We start from the raw sequence: 23,169 nt of genomic DNA, 5'->3' as shown, positions 1-23,169 counted from the left end.
TATGTATACAAAGACAAATTATTATAATTGCAATAAAAAATACATTATAATGTATTCATTCTAAAGTTACTAAAACTTAAAGCTGTAACCAAAAATATTAGTCAAACGTTTCCAAGCAGGAATTAATTATAAACTAAATCTCACTAAAATATGACTTAAATTTTTAAATACAATCGATCGGTGATCATATTCGTCCTTCTACGATAAAATTAATACTATTATTTGTGTAAGTAGAGATCATAATTTTGGAGTTAAAATTTAGTTTAACCGACTGCGGAGAGAAAGGTAGCAAATTGTATTACTGCGATCTCACTAACTAGGCTAGCATGGGCAGGAGACAATTATCTCCCCGGGGAAAGGATGAAGGATAAAAGTTTATCTTCCCTCACAGCTTTATCAACTCTCAGAGCACTGGCGTGGCGGACAAGTGGAAATAATATCTAAATGAACATGTATAAACGTTGTAAAAACGTTGTATAAACGTTGTGTTGTATAAACGGGGGTAAAGTTCTCCTATTCCATGTTCCCGTATATATCCCTTAATAATATATATAATCGGGGGATATAATTTTTGTCTACTGCCTGTGCTAGCCCTGCTGTCGTCACCAAAATGTTCAAAGCCCTTTGCATACAAATTTGTCCGTATTAAAATGGTAGTAATTTTCGTCACACTATTAGTTTCAACATCATCATTACTTAAACTGATTGACGTCACTGCTGGACATAGGTGTTTTGTGGGGTTCCAAAATCCACTATCCTGGGCCATCTCATTTTCATTTTTCGGAAGGACACTTGCCGATAACCACCCGAGGGGTTGCTACGGCGTCACCAGGGGAGTGGGGCGAGCGCGAAAGCTCGCCATGAGAAGAGCCCCAGGGCACGACGACATCGGGGGGGGGAAGTGGGAGACGTCGACCCGAGGGTGCCTCCTGCGAGGACTCGGACCTCGGCTCGGTTCGACATTAATCTGACTGTTGGTGGACTTTTGGACTAATCATTGTTTAGTCCGATCGCCCCCGTGACCGTGGTAAGGATCCACGTCCGGATGACGTCAGAAATCGGGGCCCTCGTCTTCGCCGGCGAAGACGCTGTGTATGTTGTGTGTGTGTTGTTGGGACACGTTGTCGGTAGTTATTTCATCGTCAGGGCCCTGGGCCATCTGTGTCCCAGTGTGTGTAGCGGCTAGCCGCTACTCGTTTGATGTCGTTTGTCCACCTGGTCGACCAACGCTGCGTTTACCGGTGCGGGGTATACTCAAAAACCATTGAGAGACCTTGGGACCCCAACGTCCATCGGTTCTCCCCGCTCATTGCCACTTCAGCTACGCGGCTCGTTAAGCTATGTCGGTAGCTCTAGTTCTTCTACAGATCGCCTCATTTCTGATTTGATAACGTGACATACTCCTAACATAGCTCTTTCCATCACCCGCTAAGTGACTCTGAGTTTTCTTATGAGGCCAATAGTTGAGGTACAATAATAATTTTAGATATTTTTTGTCCGTTTTTATACTTGACGCAGTCAGTCAAAGAATGTTACAGTTTACAGATACAGTTTTGTTACAATAATAATTTAGTACCATAAAAAATGTTAGTCAAAGTTAGTTAGTTATTAACAGTATAAACCAATGACTTTTAAAATGATGTTAGATTAAACTATCTACTTATTTGCGATGTTTGTCGTGGAATGGCAACACAAAAGTATGAACTAAAATTATTTACAGCCTTAATTATAGAAACTACAAAAAAAAATGCAATACCACTAAGAATTTCAATACGAAAACAGTCTTTTAGAAATAAATAAAGGTACATATTATAATTTCTAATCGATAAAATTAAAAGAACTAAACCAAACTATTATAAATAAATTTAAAGTTCTTACTAAAAATACCTACTTCTAAAAAACTAGAATGTTCAAAACCAGGCACATATAAAATTCAATTTTTTTTTATAATTTTCGGATTTAATTGATCATTACTTTATCAAATTTCAACTCAATCGTGATTATACAAACCCCTTATTCCTTTCGCTTAAATCAGTAGGTTTTATCATAATAATTTTGACGTTTTGTTTCGGATTAATGTTTTTTTTAGGACGTCAGATATAAAAACACTCATTTTAAGATGCTACTGTTTTAAACGATGGTAGAAAGGCCGATGATCAGCCTAGTAGTCTTTTTCTAATCTTTAACAAGGCTGATACTGCCACTGCGTCAAAAAGTGAGACAAAACACTGCATATCTATTCCGTCGGTATGCCATTTACTTATAAAGGCAGTGTTTTCATCTTTCATCATATTGTCGCTAATTAAAAAAAACCGGTGCAACTAATCTTTAACAAGGCTGATACTGCCACTGCGTCAAAAAGTGAGACAAAACACTGCATTTCTATTCCGTCGGTATGCCATTTAATAATAAAGGGAGTGTTTTTATCTTTCATCAGATTGGCGCTAGTTAAAAAAAAACCGGTGCAACTAATCTTTAACAAGGCTGATACTGCCTCTGTGTCAAAAAGTGAGACAAAACACTGCATATCTATTCCGTCGGAATGCCATTTACTACTAGCGGAGTGAGTGTTTTCTTCATATTGGAGTTAATTTGTAAAAACAGTGCAACCGTGAGTGCCTAGTGTGAGAACTTCTACTAAGTTTACTTATTTGATCGCGTGAAACTACGATTTATATGGAATCTTAAGAATGCCATCAAGTGACAAAACTGTTTAGCGCTCTTTTCTTCCATACAGATAGAAGTTAGTAACTTTCAAACGATCGATTGAGTAAACGTCGATAAGAAATCCCTCGCTAGGAACTCTGAAGTGGTAAACGTAACTTTACTCAAAACTAATTTTACGTCTAACCGCCTTATCCGTAACGACTTCAGCATTCCTTCTGCGCTTCCTTAAAATCGGGAGTGCGTCGTCATCTCTACATCTTGGTGTAATTTCATTCTCCGCCTTTATAGGGAGGCAGGAATCTTCATTTTTATCACAGGCCTTTTCAGATTTCACCCCCACCCACTCGGCTGTATCGGTGTTAGTGCAAGAGAACCATTCGTAAGTACCCTCTAGAGGTACTTCGTTTGCGAAATCAAAGTTCCATTTACGTGATTTCTCGACCAGATCTCTTTTTGCGGACTCCTTGAGGACGTTCACGAAGTTGTCGATCCTTGCCTCGGTGAGGTCGTCAGCTTCGAAGAGCCGCCTTCTAGCTCGTGGGTTGTGCGGTTTTCTAAACATTTTGGTATTTGGTGCGTTGAGGTAATCTGTAAAGAAGGAAAAGGTGGTGTTAGTTATTATTTTTTTTAATTCCACTACAAGTAGTATAAATTCCACACTAAAATGGTAGCGTGCTAAAACTGTTCGAGATAATTTCGTCATTTTAAACCAGAAATTCTATTTTGTCATAAATGGCACAATCTCACAGGAGATTTTTGGAGTATGCCTGACTAATATCGATCCCGTCCGGGGTCATTATTATTATTTATCATTATTGAATGAATGAATGAATACACTTTTATTGTACACCAAAGAAAAAAAGTAGTTACAGAGATATAAATACATATCAAGAGAGTACAATTTGGTGGCCTAATCGCTACATAGCGATTTCTTCCAGGCAAGCAATGGAAAAAACATAGAAAAGAGGTAGGTGGTTATGAGTTCTAATATTATCATTATTTATGTGGTCGTCCACGTGAGTCGACATTTGTCCTAAAAGACGTATTTCACTGTTTTAATTGTCAACCTGAATTTTCATAACTAGAAAAATTCTATCATCCTTACACCCTTCGGGGGGTGAAGATTGAATTGTTTTTTAAATTTTAGTTTTTTTTAAAAAGTTTTTTTAAATTCCAACAGGATAGTTTACATTATCACTTTAAAACAAAGAACGAAACTCTTAAGCGTTATTATTAGATATACCTATAGATGAACCATTTAAAACAATCAAATCCTGCTTTTACTCTGTAGACATGTAATTACTTTTAAATTACCATTAAGGAGTTGCTTTAGTTACCCACATTTTTAAGCCATATAAAATGATTAAAAAAATGGGTTGCCTGTAAAGTCGGTATACGGGCGAAAGTTTTACGTGACAACGACTTTGAGTGGTAAAATAATTTTAATGTGAATATTCATTCGTATAGTAGGAAGAAGGATGAAATAATAGTAACAATTTAAAACATTTATTTATACAAAGAATTATATTTAAAACATTAATTTATACAAAGAATCTCGCACTGAATTTCATATTAACAAAATTTTATTTTTACCTTTACACATACATACGTATTTATATACAAATATACATACAATAACTTGCAATACATTTGCGTACAATGAAACAGCGTGCCTTTCACTTTTTATGTCTGTCTCTCTCGCTCTTAGGCGGGCTAACCATGCCCGAGTGGAAGGGACGCGTGCCTCTCACTCGCTCTCATTGTGAGCGCATAACGTGAGCGGAGCGTAACGCAGTTTCTTGAAGTGTCACCCGGCAAACCAAGACAAAAGACGTTGTCACGTCAAAAAGTCGCTTAAATAGTCTTAGAGGGACCCTACATATTAACTCCTAAATCGGTTTCTATAAACGGTAAAACATGTTAGAGTATAGTACCTAACTGGCCCATTACGTTTTATGGGTAAAGAGAATGCCATCGAGTCCGGAGAACCAATTTGTTTTCATTACGTGGAAAAACGTCCGTCGGTTTGTTGATACCGATTCATAAACAGTGGCTCGATATCACAAATGCTTATAATATTTTCGACGGAAGACATGCCAGATCGGGTTTCGAGTAGACAAAGAGGCACGTTTATGCCGACCTCTATGGCGCAGTGGTAGTCGCTGTGGTCTTATGAATGGGACGTCCCGGTTTCGTTTGGAAGTGATTAATTTCTGAATTTTCTCTGGTCATGTTCGTGCTTCGAGTGTGGCTAGTTTCCATCCTACCGAAAAAGACGTGCTTTCAAGCTATTAAGCTTTCCAATAAGATGTCGCATTGAAACCGATTACGGGTATTAGCTTAATATAATTGCCATAACTATAAAAGGTCAGCCCGTTACCATCTTAGACTGCGTCTCCACTAACCAGCAGGTTGCAGTTAAAAGCTGACTTGTAGTGCAATAACCAGAGCTTTTTGTCTGGTGGGAGGGTTTGGCCGTGGCTAGTTACCACCCTACCGACAAAGACGTGCCGCTAAGCGATTTAGTGTGTTTAGTAATTTAGTTAGAGATATGACTATCATGCTCACTAACAGGTTAGCCCGCTTCCATCTTAGACTGCATCAACACTTACCAGTTGATATTTCAGTCAAGGGCTAACCTGTAGTGGAATCAAAAAACAAAATCTAAATCCGTGCATCAGTTCAAGAAACACGATGCGACAGACACACACACACACTCACACATACACACATAAAGACACGTCAAACTTATAACGCCCTGTCATTTTTGCGTTACAAAAACAAGGAAACAATACAAAGAAAAACAAAGACTCTTTGTACATAATGTTCGTTAAATTTTCATACGTGTTCTCTGGGAGTTGATAGTTGACAGTTTAGTCCGGTTTAGTGTTTAGATTAAATTTGATAATTTAAATCACATCTTAACTTTCTGCTCACTATTCTATTGTGTTTACTGTAGTTTGGTAAACAAGCCAGCGGTTTATAAGGCCAGGCGTAAACATGCCGGCGCGACTGGATCCGATGATGGACGATACCGACGTGTAAACAATGGGTTGCTAATAAAATTACATGTTGACGGAGTCATCCTCTCCGTATTGTAAGCTTCTTTGTTTACAATAAAAATAAATGCGTTGCACCATTACACACTATATTATTAGAAAGAAAGGTGGAGCTAGCAAATTCGTCGATCATGTTTCTAAGAGCTGGACCCAGCTGCCAACCTTAAAACCAGATAGGAGCGACGTAGCGAGGGTGCTGCACGTAGAATCCTGAGTGTAGCGAGGGGCTAAGGAGCGCCCCAGACGAAGTTGTGCTATCCCTGTTTTTAATACTTTAAATTATATTACCATAACTACGATCTAACCTGAATTAGAGAATAGAGAGTTAGAGTAGGCAATTTTTTTATCAAGTTTATTTTAGTTGTTTTTTTTTTTACTTTAAATGGTTAAATTAGTACAGAAGATGTTTGATTATTTATTTTGGGAGATTCAAGTGGATTTTTGATATTTAATTTCTAGAAGTGGATAGAATGGATAGGATGGAAACAATCTCGAAATACAGATTATAATAAAATGCCAACTTAATGAGCCACGATCTTAGAAATTTCGACACCTATAACGTTATTATTCGAAGTGTACTCGAGTACCTCATCCGTCATCATACAATATCATTAGCAGCTCTGTTTATCGTTGGATATATCCGGCGTGTTACACCCAGCCTTATAAGCCGATGATATATTTACTAAACAACAAATTCCTTAGCGATGAACGAGTATTGTTTTTCTTAAGTTAAGACGCAGATTGCGAACTGTTTTGTTTATTTTATTTATTGATGCGGAAATCAATTTTATTTCTCACATCTTACTTCTGATATTAACGTTACAAAATCACGAAGTCGCTACTAAAGATATTGGACCTAATCAAGTGTGGTCCGATTTACTGAGTCAAATGATGTTAAGCTGAGATCAAAAGAGCGTACTTTAACTTTCGTTATAGTGAGTATAGTGATACATTAATATCGGGCTCATAAGTTTGTCTTGTTGTTGTTGTCTGTTGACTGTTTCTTATGTCTGAGCCTTATAGTCTACTTGGTTGATATGGCACTGTATCAGTTTTTCATTCTCTTTAAGGGGATGAAAACCCGAATGGTTAAAAACCCTTAACGCCCGAAAGAATGCCTTTTAACTACAATAAAATAATTTAGAAATAAGCTCCAGGTTAGTATCTAAATCTGTAACACCAATTCAGATATTAAATATATCTTTAATTAATTTTGAGATTATATTCGGGTGTTTTTCAATAAAACGCAAAACTACTCTATTATAAATTCATCTTCGTATTGGTGCCAATTCTGTTTCATTTCAACAAACAACTCTCCCTAAGTTAAACTAAATTGGGAAGACTATAAATATTTCTATCCTCTTCCACGGCAGACATTGTGAAAAGGACAGCTGTACTTTAAGATGTCTCAATTAAGTTTAGTTTTGAGTTGTGTGTACAGCAGCATTGGCAACATTATTGACTTGAGGCGCTAACTATTAACTAAAGGTTTTTTGTACAAGTAGAGCTTTTTGGAACAGAGCCCGTCCGGGGATGTATTAAGGCCGTGCTTATTTCTGCCACAAACCAGCATTGTTTTTTTCCAGTGTGGCTGTCGGTGTAAAGGCACATTAGGCTTAACCTTAACACCCTCAGGTCGAAAGGCACAGAACGGCACTATGTAGAACGTATTCCTTACATGCTTCGCTCGATGTTTTTCCATATACCAACTTGACTTGGTCGGTCCTTTGTTATTATAAATACCTATTCCAGATAGGCTACCTGTTTTAGAGACATTGTGTTCGGGAGTGGGCTTTACCGGGAGTTTTTAATCGGTCGGATGTTTGGCAAACGTTGTTGTCAGTTAGTATAAGGTGGTGCGCAAACTCGCCGAATACCGGATGCGATGACAGACGATAGCGGCGTGCGCAGGAGTTGCCGATAAGTATGCTGAGGGAGATATGACTTTTCGGAAACGATGAGAAATGAAATCCTCACGTAGTAAATGACTAATACAATTGCGTTGTAATTCTGATGGTTCGCGTATTTGACTACAGATTATTAGGTACCGGGTTCGATACCCGGCAGAGATAATTGGAGAGTTTATAATTTTTTAATATTCTCTTGCCTGTTCTGGTGAGAGGTTCCGGCCATGAATAGTTACTGCAGACAAGAAATGTCAAGACACGGCTAATTTAAATAAATAAACATATTACGTCAATGTATCGCCATCTAGCCCCAAAGTAAGCGTAGCTTGTGTTAAGACTAACGAATATTTATAAATAAATAAATATACTACGACAGTACACACATCGCCATCTAGCCCCAAAGTAAGCGTAGCTTGTGTCATGGTTACTAAGATGACTGATGAATATTTTCTATAAATAATATACATAAATACTCATAATATCCAGATAAACACCTAGACACTGAAAAACATTCATGTTCATCACACAAACATTTTAAAGCTGTGGGAATCGAACCCACGGCCTTGGACTAAGAAATACTAATACTAGAAAGATGAACAACCAGACACCGGAAAACATTCATGTTCATTACACAAACATTTTCCAATTGTGGAAATCGAACATACTGACTGGGACTCAGAAAGTCACTGTCCACTTTGTCAATCCGCCGTCCAATATGTATTTCTGTATCTGTATTGTGACTCTATAATACATTCAGTTTACAACACTCGTGAAACGGTACTTACAAAAACAAGGGACAAGGCGATTAGCCGTACGGCGCGAGCGGCTAACGGCGGCTTTGTTTCGGCTAATTGCTCTAAGTGTTGCTAATCTGCGTGCGATTTAAACTGGTTGTACTCTACGGGATTTAGCGTACGCGATATGGAAACGTTTAATCCTTTGTACGCAACATTTAAGACGGTGTACTAGTTGAAATATGTTTGGGACCATTCGTGATGTGTATATAGCTTTACGTATCGCTTAATAGCGACCTACTACGTGTTTTTTTTATGCAATTTATGGTAAAACTTGAACATAAATAAATAAATAAATCATCATCATCATCATCATCATAGTAAATACAAATAAATAAATATACTACGACAATACAAACATCGCCATCTAGTCCCCAAAGTAAGCGTAGCTTGTGTTGTGGATACTAAGATGAATGATGAATATTTTTATGAATAATATACATAAACACTTATAATATACGTATAGACACCCAGAAACTAAAATAAATTCGTGTTCATCGCACAAACTTGTGTTGCATCGCACACCAACACAAGTTGTTGGAATCGAAGCTTTCGACTCAAAAGCAGGGTCGCTGCCCACCGCGCCAATCAAGGCATGGATGGAGAATGACAATGAGAAGGGGTTAAAGACATAGTCCAGAACGCAAACATTGAACAATTATTATCACTAGTTAGGAAATATTAAGACAAACGCACATTAAGACGGAATTGTAACTGAAAAGTAGCAAGTGTTAAGACTCACGCACATTAAGATAAGCGGCGCAATAAAGTGCGTTTGCAAAATATGCGCATGAATTAGAGCGTGGAATTACAGCTGGCTGCGTCATAAGCTCATTTATTATCTGTATGATTTCGCGAGCATAATATGCAAATTTGGACATGGTACGATGTGAACCCCATCAGTTACATTGAAATGATTGAATAACGTCGTTAATATGAGATTTTTTACACAAAGTTACAGGCTTCGAAAACATTAGTTAATAAAAGCCATTTTTATTACCTACTAGCGGTTCCTCGCGACTTCTTCCGCGTATAAGTCAACCTCAAAAGATAGACATATGTTGTCCTGGAATTTTCTTTAGAACTTTTAAAGGGGAACAATTTCGTGATACATGATTTAACCGTTTGCGCAGAGCACGTAGCGAAAGCTCTCAAAAGGAAAAAAAGCCCCGATTTTGAAACGTTCTTGGTTGGTGCTTCGCTCCTATTGGTCTTAGCGTGACGATATATAGCCTTCCTCGATAAATGGGCTATCCAAAAGTGACAGAACTTTTCAAATCGTACCAGTAGTTCCTGAGATCATCGCGTTCAAGTAAACAAACTCTTCAGCTTTATACATTAGTGTTAGATAGTAACGAATTTTACCTAATTTAGGTATGGTATTAGGAAAATATTACGCAAAACATGCATATCATCCTCATTTCCCAATTCTGGTCAAGGGCCGCCTCTCCCAAAGAAGATAGAAAAGAAGCGAAAGTAAAAACTGTTAAAAACCAACTAAGGGTGTATAGATATGGCCAACATAGTCCTACCTACATCGGATAAACAAATAAATAATCTTCTAGTCTGTCTATAAAAGTCTTGTCAGAATAAGATCATCAAAGAAGATAAACCCAGAACATTTTTTTTAAAATCTAAGATTGGTTTATACTACCGTTTAAATAATAATCATAAGAAACTTCGAAAGGTGCCATTTGTTTATTAAATACTCTAATTTTATTTATTCGGACAGGTTATACACCGGTTACATCACCATCGTAATAATTTTGAGAATTCATAATTTCTGAATTTTCCCTTATGTGGTATACTGGGAGGCTTCGGCCGGGGCTAGTTAAAATCCTACAGAAAAAGACATGCAGCCAAGCGATTTTACAATAAATTACCGGTTGATATCTTGGGGATGTCACTAAAGAAGTTCAAAGTTTGTATTAAGCGAAAGCTTATAGAAAAGTCCTATTATAGTATAAAGGATTACGTAAACGATAAAAAATCTTGGGTGTAAACAATAATTTGCTCTAACCAGGTTGCTTTTTAAAAATTTTCTAATGACAATGTGAGTTGGTGATAACAAAAAGAACACCCGGCTAAGTTTGTTGTGGGCTTCTTCTTAGACCAGGGCGCGATTGGAACCCTCGTAGCTTTAGTTTTAAGTTTACGATTGTATTTATCGCCATCACTACTCACTGCTATCGCATCAAAAGTGCCATCTATGTGCCTATTTGAATAAAGAAATATTTTACTATTTGATATTTGTTATGATTTGGGTTATGAATTTAATATAACTGGTTAGCCCGAAACATCTTAAACTTTTTCTTTATGAAAAATAAGGTATCACCGCCATATAATACGGTTGAATTAGGTAAATAAAGGACTCCGTAAAAATGTTATCCAAGTGTTAATCTTCACGCAAGACACACTTCATTGATATGCCTAGAATACGAATGGTAATTTTTGTATACAAAAACATACTTTTACCTCTTTATTTACGGACTTTTAACTTGACGTACGATTACATCTTCTAATGCTTTACATTTCATAGGTAGGAGCTTGACGATAAGCTTTAAATGAATGCACTATAAGAAGCGGTTGTAGCCCAATGGGTAGGACTTCGACTTCACTTTTAGGGGGCTAAGTTCGAATCTCAGTTTAAGCAATGTGCGTTCTAAGCAATTAAAATATGTGCGGAGTCCACCAGTCTGCACTTATCCCCTTCTCATTGTGGGGTATCCTCCCACTTTTTTGGGAGGATACAACGGTTGATAATATGATGATGATGCACTTTTGTAAATTTTGTAATTTGTTTTTAACTGTAAGAATGCTTTATCCTTCTTTCACGTAGAAACAGAGCCAGGAGAATTTTTGTACACAGATAGTTTACGCGGTAAAGAATAAAAGCGTATTTTTTTTTGTCGGAATATGCGCAGAAATGTCTGGAAAAAGTTCTGCAAAAATGTGGAGAAATGGGGAACACGTGTTTAGCGCGGGCAGTTCCAGCGATTTATCGAGTAATATAAAAATATAAAATCGAGATTCTCATAATTGTATTGCACTTGTGCCATGCCGTGTGACATAATACAGTTGTCACCACCCCTTCTCTTCACGCGACCGATTGGCGCAGTGAGCAGCGACCCTGCTTTCTGAGTCCAAGGCCGTGAGTTCGATTCCCACAACTAAAAAATGATTGTGTGCTGAACATGGATGTTTTTCAGTGTGTAGGTGTTTATATGTATATTATATGTATTTATGTATATTATTGATTTTAAAAATTATCAGTCATCTTAGTACCTTCCCATAAAACAAGCTACGCTTACTTCGGCTACATGGCGTAAAACATAGTAATAAGGCGGAAAGGAAGAACAAACAAACAAACACACTGTCGTATTTATCAAGTCAAAGTCAAAGTCAAAGTCAAATATTTCTTTATTCAAATAGGCAACATAGACTTTTGATGCGTTCATTACATACAAAATGTGTAGGTACATTACTATGTAAGTAGTGATGACGATTATTGCATTCGTAAACTTAACACTAAAGCTATGAGAGTTCCAAACGAGCGCTAGTCTAAGAAAAACCCACAACAAACATAGCCTGGTGTTCTTTTTGTTATCACCATCTCACATTGTCATTTGAAAATATTTAAGAATTTTATATTTATTTATTAATTATATTATTTACTTTTTATTTTTTTGTGTACACTAGTTTATGTATTAGCATGTAGTTATTCGCATGTATGTATTTTAATATTTGTACCACCAGCAGTCTATTCTCCTCTTCTTTTTTTTTCCTAATTCTAAGATTGCCTGGCAGAGATCGCTATTAAGCGATAAGGCCGCCTTTTGTATTACTACTTCTTTCGATATGTTTCTGTTTTTGTTATATTTTAAATATGTTAATGTTGTGGTATACAAATAAAGAGTTTAATAAATAATAATAATAATAAGAAACAACCTGGTTAGAGCAATTGTTCACACCCAAGCTTTTTGATTATTAGTGAGGACTAATTTGGCGAAAAAATAACAACAAAGAGTGAAGTCCCGCCCACCGCCATGATCATTAGTCTGTGTGGCGCTTATCAAAGCCCCTTCATTCGAAACAAACAGATACATATCTGCGTTACTTTTACGGTTACTTAATTTATTTATTAGAAAATCGCATTCAAATTCGAAAAAGGATTCAAAGTACCAACCGTCACAGTCTACAGATTTGAGGGGAATCAACACTGATATAAAATGCCGAGATAAACAATCGTACGTTGAAGGGTCCCGAAAAAAAGTGCGTTAATTACCGGAAAAGAACTTAAAAACTCTTTTCTGTACATTATTTAATTATACCTCTACCTTTATATTGGAATCTATATACGTCTGTATTGGTCCTAACACTTATCAATTATTATTTGTGTATTTCTTTTATTTATCTTTTTTTTTGTTTACACCCTAACCGTATACTGTCACTTTTCTTGGAAAAGGAAGCTTAAAAGAGATCGCTCGTTAGCGATAAGGCCGGCTATTGTACCTGCTTATATTTGTAATTTTATTCTTTTAAAACTTTTTATTATCTTAATCTATAGTTTAAAGCGCTCAGGCCGCGATGTAGGTTCCGAATTTTTTTATATGCATTTTAAACTTATAAAATTTATATTTTCTCTTAGAGCTAAAAAAAAATTTTAAAAATTTAAAAATGAATAATAAATAATAATTGTTTAAAGCATGAAAATGTCATCAGATATAAAATGCTTTATGATAAATTCATACAATCAAAATAAACACTAGTGTTGGACATAACTTTTTAAACGAGGGCAAACAATTTAATCTCAAATCGCTGTTTTAAGTGCAATTTACTATATTGCGGTCTATAAAGCCCAAATATTGTATTATAAGAATACAATCCTCAAGAAAACGGTATCCCAGAAATAAATACTTATTGTAAATTCCTATCCATACCTAATTAAGCTAAGCTTCTATACTAATACTATACTATATCTATACTCTACTATCTTCTAAATACTAAATCTTCGATGGATATTTGTTTCTCGATCACACCAGCTCGGCTTTTTTTCATGTATATAGACGAGCGCTTGACTGCAATCACACCTGATGGTAAGCGATGATGCAGCCTAAGTTGGAGCGCGCTTGCCTAAAAGATGCCTATTCACTTTTGATTTCGTCTGAACGGATCCTGATGAAATTAGACAAAGAAATAGATTATACTTAGTCTGGAATAGCGCCTAGGCTGGTAACTTAGAAAAGTTAGAAGTGCGTGATTCGAACTCGAAGTCGAAGTCATATTCCACTGGGCTATCAACGCTTTATATATTAATACATTATTTATAAATATTATATATTTGTAGTATATGTTAGTATAGGTTTAATCAGTCTAACCTACAATATAACGCAATGTTATGATATTAGTGGTCTACACTTCCAGCGCACGCGCCGACGCGACGCAAGATGGCGCCCAACGGACAGTCTTCCCGTGAACTCTGACAAGTGCTCGATATTGATACGTGAAACCGGACACGCAGTGTTGCGTTGCGGTCTCGAGTGTTGATATCGCTAACGGCTTTGCGTAGTAGCTTCCTCTGAGCCTTCGAAATGCTGATCGCAGTAATATAACTATACAGTTAAGGCTCTCAAAATGGCTTAAAAATCGGGTTATTGAAGAAATTTAAAAGGGGAGCGCTATGAATTTAAGTAGGAAGTAGGTTTCGATTCCCGGCACCCTAATACTACCTAATAACGGCACTATAATCCCTATAATATTTGAAGAGTTTCCTCGATTTCTCCAAGACCTACACCATATCCTGATGTAGTGAAAATGGGATCACATGGAAAGTACCGTCTCAAACAAAAAAATAACTTTTTCAAATCAGTTTATAAATGACTGAGTTCTGAGCTAACAGACATAAAAAAACAAACGAATTAAGAACCTCCTCCTTTTGTTTTGTTTTAATAAATAAATTAACCTTGTAGTAACGTCACAACATGTAATATGACGTAAGCTGTCTCGTGTCAACCGTTAACAGTTGACTATTGCAGATTTTTTTTCTTTAGTGACCACTCTACTTCGTGCCTTTTCCAAACTTAGTTTTAGTTTGATAGCCGATTGGCGCAGTGGGCAGCGAACCTGCTTTCTGAGTCCAAGGCTGTGGGTTAGATTCCCACAACTGGAAGATGTTTGTGTAATGAACATGAATGTTTTTCAGTTTCTGGGTGTTTATCTGTATATTATTCATAAAAAACAAGATTCATCAGTAATCCCAGTACCCATAGCACAAGTTACGCTTACTTTGGGGCAAGATGGCGGTGTGTGTATAGTCGTAGTACATTTATTTATTTAATTACGCTGCTTGATACTGGCAAGGTGCATTGTGGTGTTTTGGCACAAAGAAAAGCTAGTAATCAAAAATAGAAGACGAAGGTAAGGCACGAAGGCCATAATATTTCCTCTGTGATCTGTGACATCTGCGACGTACATATTAAACATGTCACACGCGCGTAAATGTAACTCCCCCCTTGTCAAATTTGGTATAATTTGGTAGACTTCCGCGCCCGCCTGTGACAGCGATCGGGATAGGATGTAGGCAAAACATTTGAATGGATTCTTCCTCCCGATAATTGACAGTAAAAGGTCAAACGGAATTCGTGAAGCGAACCGTACGTAAAAGTCTCAGCACATCTAATTTGACAAGTTAAAAGTGTATAGATCCCGGTGTAACGGCTCTCGGACGTTTTTCTAAATAACAAGTATCCTGTGACTGTTTCTTGGATGCGAGCTTCCTATCTGTGAAGTAAATTTCACCATGATCTGTCAAGTAAGATTTCGACGGCCGATTGGCTCAGTGGGCAGCGACCTTGCTTTCTGAGGCCAAGACTGGGTTCTATTGTGGAACTGAAAAATGCTTGTCTGAAGAATATGAATGTTTTTCATCGCTGGGTGTTTATCTGTATATTATAAGTATTCATGTATTATCTATAGGTGTAAAAGAAAGTACAAAACTTTCTTTATTCTATACACCATTTATTACTCAAGAACGGCTGGACCAATTTTTATGATTTTTTTTTTTTGGATCCCTCTTAGACCGGAATAGGATAATGGGTATTAAAATATAACATTCATAAAAAAAATGATCAGCGGAACTAAGTTCGCCGGATTCTTAAAAATATTCATCAGTCTTCTACTCCCCATAACACAAGCTACGCTATTTTGGAACTAGATGGCGATGTGTATTTTGTCGTAGTAAATTTATATATTTAAAAAAAACCTTTTAGTGGAATAAAATACGCCTGTGGCAATAATAATCGGGACCAGTTTAGCTGCTAAGTTTTATAAAACGCTGGCCCAGTGCGGATTGGTAGACTTCACAGGCCTGAAAACATTATAAACAACTCTAAGGCATGCTGGTTTCTGGAGGATATTTACCTACAACGTAGGTACGCTCACCTTGAAACGTGCGTAACTCCGAGAAATTTGAGGTTTAGACCCCCTATTTAGGGAACTTAGATTATTACCTTACTAGCTATGGCCCACGTTTATAACAAATCCCGTGGGAGCCTTTTTTTCCTGGGATAAAGTTGAAAGAACAGAGGAACATAACATAGGAATGTTACTCTCTGTTCTTTCAACGGAATCGATGAAAAAACTCAAGTTTTGAAAAACTCAAACGCTTTCGCATTTATAATATTAGTAAGCATCACTTATATTCCATGTTCCCTACCGCAAGCAGTAAAAAATCACATCAAGAACAATATACTGTCAACGGAAAAGTTAATTTCGTACGTAAACCTCTCCTTGGCGTCGAGCTAAACTCGTGCTGTCTAAAGTTAAACTGAACTTAGCGTTGGTACGGTTTGGCTAAATCGAGCACATCCAGTTTAACGAGCGCTCCACCTCGGACCGCGTGACGCCTCGGAAATGTTATTTGTAACGTACCCCCGCACGGTTAGCTTAAGCAGGAGACAAATATCCGATTTTATCCCCGGGCAAGGTATAAAATTATCGTGCCCACCTGCCGAACACGGCAACAGGAGAAGTCCACCCCCGTTTCATATAACATATAATTTTAATATTATCTCCACTTGTGCGCCAATGCTCGGAGAGTTGAAAAAGTTGCGCGAAGAGATAACATTTCACTCCTTTCCCCGTGGAGAAAAACTCATAGGTACCTGCGTGGTTGATATACCGCGACCGCGTACGAAGCGCTTTGCATCCTCGTTTCTGATTAGCTCCGCAAGGATCTGGAATGCCCTTCCAGCTTCCATTTTCCCCAGTACCTACAATATGAGCACCTTCAAATCAAGAGAGAATAGGCATCTTCTAGGCTGCATCATCACTTTCCATCAGATATGATTGCAGTGAAGCGCTCGTCTATAAACTTGAAAAAAAGGAACAACCTTATATAACAATAAAATTCTGCTTCGTCTATTTTCTGGTAAAAATTCCAACATTGGAAACACACAACCCCTCTGCCTTGCGCAATTGGTTAAATAAATCATACTTTTCACTCCTAAATAACATAGGGGAGCCGGTTGTCGGGAAGATAAACAGTGACTTGCTAAAATACAATTTACTCATCATCCCAGACGTATGTAGATTGGTACATATCCAAGAGGGATGCGGCGATGCGGGCGCTAAATTTGAGATAATCTGCGATCGGACTAATAGTCACAAATTGAACTACAATTTATTTGTTAACTCCTTTGATACTGGTAGGGTACTTACTTCTTGGTTCCGTTAGGTCGCATTATTTTTCTAACCAGGTACAAAGTTGTTTTAGTCTATTTCAAATTCAAATTCAAATTCTTTATTCGAGTAGACCTCTCACAGGCACTTGTGAAGCGTGCATACATTTATGTCAGCGTCCAAACCAACTCATGTCAGCGTCCAAATAAACTCATGTGAGTTTCAGGATGCGAAGAATATTATTTTTAGTCGTTTGTGTAATAAAAAAATAAATAAAAAAAATATGTTTACATAGTGGTAAGGGGATGGTGATAACATCGTTCGCCAACTTAATACTTAAGCTACGCGGGTCCCAAACGCGACCTGGTCTAAGAAGAGCCCACAACCAACTTAGCCGGGTATTTTTTTTGTAATCACCATCTCACAGTAAATTAATATTAAGATATGAAGTTAGAGCAATTCACACACAAGAACTCCTAAATTTCATAATCGTAAATCATCAAATTGCCACAATCTTAATTCTTTAAAAAAATAAATACATAAACACTGTGTCATAATTGTTTGTTTATTTGTTTGGTTCTTTGGTAAACTGATATTGATGAAAATTAGAAAAACGGTAGCTTGCATTCTGGAAACGATTATCTGCAGGGATTAACGTCCGTTTTCTATATTCAATCTATTTGTAATCTGTTTCTAAGCAAAGTTGTTATTTGTTAAAAATTGTATGCATATATTTTGCCAAAAACAACGTTGCAATAATAAGTCTATCTTTACATTTGAAATAATACGATTCGATTCCCACAACTGGAAAATGTTTGTGTAATGAACATGAATGTTTTTCAGTGTCATATATATATATTATAAGTATTTATGTAGGTTTATTTATTCATAAAATTGTTCATCAGTTATATTACACACCCCACCCATAACACAAGCTACGCTTACTTTGGGGCTAGATGGTGATGTGTATATTTATTTATTAAAAAAAAACATTTTCCAGTTGTGAGAATCGAACCCACAAACCTTGATTCTGAAAGCAGGGTCGCTGCCCACTGCACCAATCGACCCTCAAATTGCCTCTCACATTCGCTCTATACCATCATAGCGCTAGTTATCCTGAACAGGTACTTTTCCCACATTCCCCAAAGCCCTAAGCTACTAGACTAACGGAAGCTGCGGCCGACCTGAGGGCAAGTATCCGCGTGTGAAGCATCTGACGCTTTGTTTACATATTTATAAATGGCTAATTGAATATTTCTTACATGTATTAAATAATGGCTATGAACAGTGGCGTGCATTACATACATGCACAAAAGCAATGCATACCCTAAAATTTTTGTACCTATAACTCATAAAGGGGAGGGAACTTCAAATTTATGCCATCTTCCTTCCTCATGGATACCCTGGTCAAAAACCCTGTGCATGGGTTTTAGCCCGTGATAGCCTAATTATTAGGGCTTCGGTCCCCCTTTGAGAGTCGATCAAGTTCGGTACGCCTATAAATTTTTGGAATTATGCGCGTTTTAAGCCATTAAATATCACTTTTTATCGTTGAAGGAAAATATCGTGGTTAAACCTGTCGGCTTGCGAATTCACCTTAATGTTCTCAAAGGCGTACGAAGTCCACCAATTCGCTTCTTTCAAGCGTGGTGGTTAAATATCACTTTTCTACCGTTGAAGGAAAATATCGTGGGTAGACCTGTAGGCTTGGGAATTCGCTATAATGTTCTCAAAGGCGTAAAATCCACCAATCCGCTTCTTGCAAGCGTTGTGGACTTTCAGAGACGAGAAGATCAATAAAGGATTATATCCTAATATTAGGTCTTGCTATATGCGACCCGTTTGCTTTCCTGAGTTTAAAAAAATTGTTTATAAAGAGTAATATTTTGCCTCACTGTTCATTGACTCAATTAGGACATGTTCAAATTAAATGACGTGCGTTAGTTGACGGTACATTCATAGAACATCTATAAAATTAATGAGCCACTGTGTATAATAAACTGCAGTAATGATGCTTTTATGACATTACCGCTGCTACAAATCAAAGAGAAAGTTTTACGATCCTTAGAGTGAAATATGCTTCCAATATGTGACATAATCTAATTAGTGATTGGATATAATGAACTGTTTAGGATGTGGAGTATCTTAAAGAATACATAAACGACAATTTTTATAGCCACATGTGAGGCGTTGACATAATTGTAACTAAAAAAATTGATTGGGCTTCATTATTCGGTACGAACAACGTATTATTTTTTCAAGAACACCGTGTGTATAAGCACTTTTGAAACGTCAAGTCAGTCTGTTTGTTGTGACTCTACCACCGGTTCGCAAGGCCGATTCCACCGAGAAGAGCTGGCAAAAAACTCAGCTATTGGGAAGCATATTTTAGCATAGAGAGAGAGAGATAATAAGAGAGAGTATAGAGATAATTCACCTTAAAAAAATCTTGTGCGTGGAATATTTTTTATATCAACCAGGCGAATAAATGAACTAAAATCATGTTTTACTTTGATTTTAAGCTCACCACATAATTTTTCAGATAGTCAACACACATTAGGACTATTTCCAAACTGCCACGTTTATTTACAACAACCCCACAAAAAGGGTCGCCCCATCCCGAATAGTTAATTACTTTACAGTACAAAGAAAGTTTGAAAAATATAAAAAATGTATAAAGAAATTAAAGTATTTCAATTTATCATATCATCAATAATCATCTGCTTTTATTATGTTTAATTTCCACCAATTTGTTCTTTACATTTTTTAATCGTACTACATATTTTGAAAAGAAACTGTACACTAAAAAATTATGAAAATATTGTGTATAATATACTCGTACTTAGAATATGTTAAAAAGGGTGAAGATACTCAAAGTATCCTACCTTTATGAAGTCTTATATAGTCTGCGGTCCCATCAGAACACTCGACATTTTATAAGAGTGCGGGTCAGACCACACATACTCGTAGCTTCCGTTTTCTATTACACGCTCTATTTGACTTGTTTATACTATTTAAGAATTTTTGGCTTTTATTTGCCGGACCTTCCCCACGTTCTAACAATAAGCGATTGGGAAAAACTGACAAGAAGTAAAACGAGTGAGCTACTAAAATGCAAAAATAAAATAATGCAACACTTGAACTAATCCCTTGGTAATTTATAATATAAATGCAAAAGTGTGATTGTTTGTTAGTCACTTCCCTTAAAGACGTACCTTCGCAACAAATAAGACTCAATTTTAAAAAAATACATAGACATAGAGTTAGTCGGAAGGACGAGGAGAAAAACAAATTATTCCCACGGGATTTCTAAAGCTACGTAATAAACGCTGACGAGCTAGTAGCTATCAGTATAAATAAGCAATTTAGAAAAATAATGTTTATTCTAAAAATGAAAAAAATAACTATTTAATAAAAACCTACTTCAAATTTTGCGTTGGAAGTAACTTCGACTTTTTTTTTGTCTACAAAATTTTACTTTCTCGTGTAGAGCGGATAACCATGAAGTGGAAAACATTCTCGAGATTCAATAGTTTATAACATCATTTAGCAGAAGTCTGCACCTTCATCATCATCAGTTCAACCGATTGAAGTCCACTGCTGGACATAGGGGTTTTGTAGGGAGTTCCAAAATCAACGGTCCTGGGCCGCTTGTTTCCAGCGGCTCCCAGCGACACGTTTGATGTCGTCTATTCACCTCTTTAGGGACCGACTACGCTGGCTTTACCTGTGCGAGGTCGCCATTCCAGCACCTTGGAACCAGTGGCGTGCACCGGGTCCGTTACCAGGGAATGCATTCAGCAGGTCAACTGCATAAAAAGGGCAAAATTTCTCCTTCTATACGAGTTATATTTCAATTTTAGGGTATACAGTGCATTTATAAAATGCACGCCACTGCTTGGAACCCCAACGTCAATCGGTTCTCCGAGCTATGTGCCTCGCACATTTCCACTCTAGCTTTGCGACTCGCTGAGCTATGTCAGTAACTCTGAATCTTCAACTGATCTCCTCATTCCTGATTCAATCTCGTTGAGAAACTCCCAAAATTGCTCTGCTGCGCCTTAAGAGAGAAAAAATTTTTTCTCTCTTCCGAACTAGATGGGCATAGTTCTTTTATTGATTACCCAGATTGGACTGTACCTACTGAATAAAAAAAAACTACCGGGGCGCAGAAATTATAAACAATACAACAACTTTCATCTCATGATTTTATTAACAAAAAAGACATGAATTTTATTTATAGAAAGGCAATAAATAAAATAAGATTATCAAGCGATGCGGTCTCTAAGAACGCGTCCGAGATTCATCAGAGTTATCTAAAAAGAACTAGGATTCCATTATATTGATAATGATGCTATTTCCTCTGCTAACCAAGCGTGGTATGTAATGCTTGGATTCTATTATATCGAGAAGTTTTATAAAGGAGGTCTTTATACTCTATGCGTGGATTGTTTTCATTAGTTGCGGTTGACGAGTAGCGAACGGCGATTTGTGTCACGTGATAAACGACTAAGACACCGGTAGATATCTTTGCATCGTTCGAGTCCATATAGGACTGAACTGTATTGATAATGCAGTCGCATTTATATCAAAATACCCACCAACTCAATGCTAGCGAGTTACCATCCTATTGATATAGAGCTGCTAATCAATTTAGCGTTACGGTACGATGTCACATAGACACCGGGGTATGTTTTTTATATAACTGCCATACCCCTAAGAAGTCAGCCCGTTACCATCTTAGCCCGTTACTGCTTCATCACTCATCTCTCTTCCGCTCTCATCTCTCACAAAACAGAAAAATTCTAAAGACTGTTAAACTATAACGTGACGTTGGAAAAGAGCAATCTGCTGAGTTTCTTGCCGGCTCATCTCAGTGGAATCTGCCTTCCGAACCGGTGGTAGAGTCACTACAAACAGACGGCCTTGATTTTTCAAAAGTGCTTATAAACTTGGTCTATTTGCAATAAATGAATTTTGAATTTGAAATTTTATGACTTATCACCTTGTGTGAAATAAATAAAAAGATTACGGTAATAATTTGACGTCACAAATTGCGGTTAAGAGTGTGCAACGACTTGAATGTCACATAATCAGGGCGCAGCCAAGCCTCGAAATCTCAAACCTGTCACAGATAACAAAAGAACTTAAAAGGGGAGGGTGAATAACTTTTTTGTGGGTCGTTGCATTTGACCCGGGCCGGTGATCGACCGCGTGAATCGATACATCCTCTATGGACGTCAGTTCGATTCCCGGTTCACGCTCGAATAGCGCTGAACAATCGCGGGCAGGATGTGAAATTGTTATTTGAAACAATGGCCGTTTTTGGATAGTTTAATGGGACGGGCACACTAGCAAGATGCCGCGCTAAGGAAGACGTAGTAATTTCTATTGCCTAGTGGCTGGGACGTAAAGTTCGCCCTCGGGGGGACCGAGTTTATCTCCAGCTGGCATCTGACGTTATGTAACGTGACGAAGACACCGGGAGGTATTTTTGCATCGTTCGAGTCCATGTAGGACTGGAGTACATCGAGAATGCAGTCTTATTTATATAGAAATACCCATCAACTCAAATCAAATTTTAATTGTTTCTTGAACACTTTTTATTAATTAAATCATTGTTATTAGCGTATTCGTAAAACATATTATCAATTCAATAAAATATCTGACCAATATGAATTCAAAAGTATCAAAAGTTTAATAATTTACCCACTTTATAATTCATAATTACTTTAAAACTAGCTGTACTGGTAAAGGAAAACATCGTTCGGTAACCTGCTTTCCTGAGAATTCTCCATAATGCAGTTCAAAAAGGGACACAGACTTAAGAACATACAGGTACACGACTAATATTGAAGAATCAAAAACCTCTCCGCTTTAGAGTTGTTTCTCAAACACACGGTTAGTCACTTCATACCATTTTACTTTTTACCAACATTTAGCAGTTGAAAGTAATTATTTTACCTCTACTGTTCTAAACCATGAAATAGGAAATTAAGAAAAAGTTTGTGTGCTAGCAACATTCCGCGAGTATAAATTGAGACGTGCGCGGGGCGTTTTCAC

General features: G+C 37.1%; 1 protein-coding gene across 2 annotated transcripts in view; it reads right to left on the bottom strand.

Moving 5' to 3' along the window:
- Positions 1 to 1,855: 1,855 nt before the first annotated feature.
- LOC120625416 overlaps positions 1,856 to 23,169 on the bottom strand; it is a 54,675-nt gene continuing 33,361 nt past the window's right edge. For both annotated transcript variants that reach the window (XM_039892478.1, XM_039892477.1), the window contains exon 2: positions 1,856 to 3,255. In XM_039892478.1, the coding sequence (XP_039748412.1) occupies positions 2,825 to 3,229 (405 nt within the window). In that variant the 5' untranslated portion in view covers positions 3,230 to 3,255 and the 3' untranslated portion in view covers positions 1,856 to 2,824. The remainder of the gene's footprint in view (positions 3,256 to 23,169) is intronic.

This window comes from Pararge aegeria, chromosome 7 (genome assembly GCF_905163445.1).
Source record: "Pararge aegeria chromosome 7, ilParAegt1.1, whole genome shotgun sequence".
Taxonomy (NCBI): domain Eukaryota; kingdom Metazoa; phylum Arthropoda; class Insecta; order Lepidoptera; family Nymphalidae; genus Pararge; species Pararge aegeria.
Note: the sequence above shows the minus strand (reverse complement) of the source record. Positions and strands in the feature narration are given on the sequence as shown.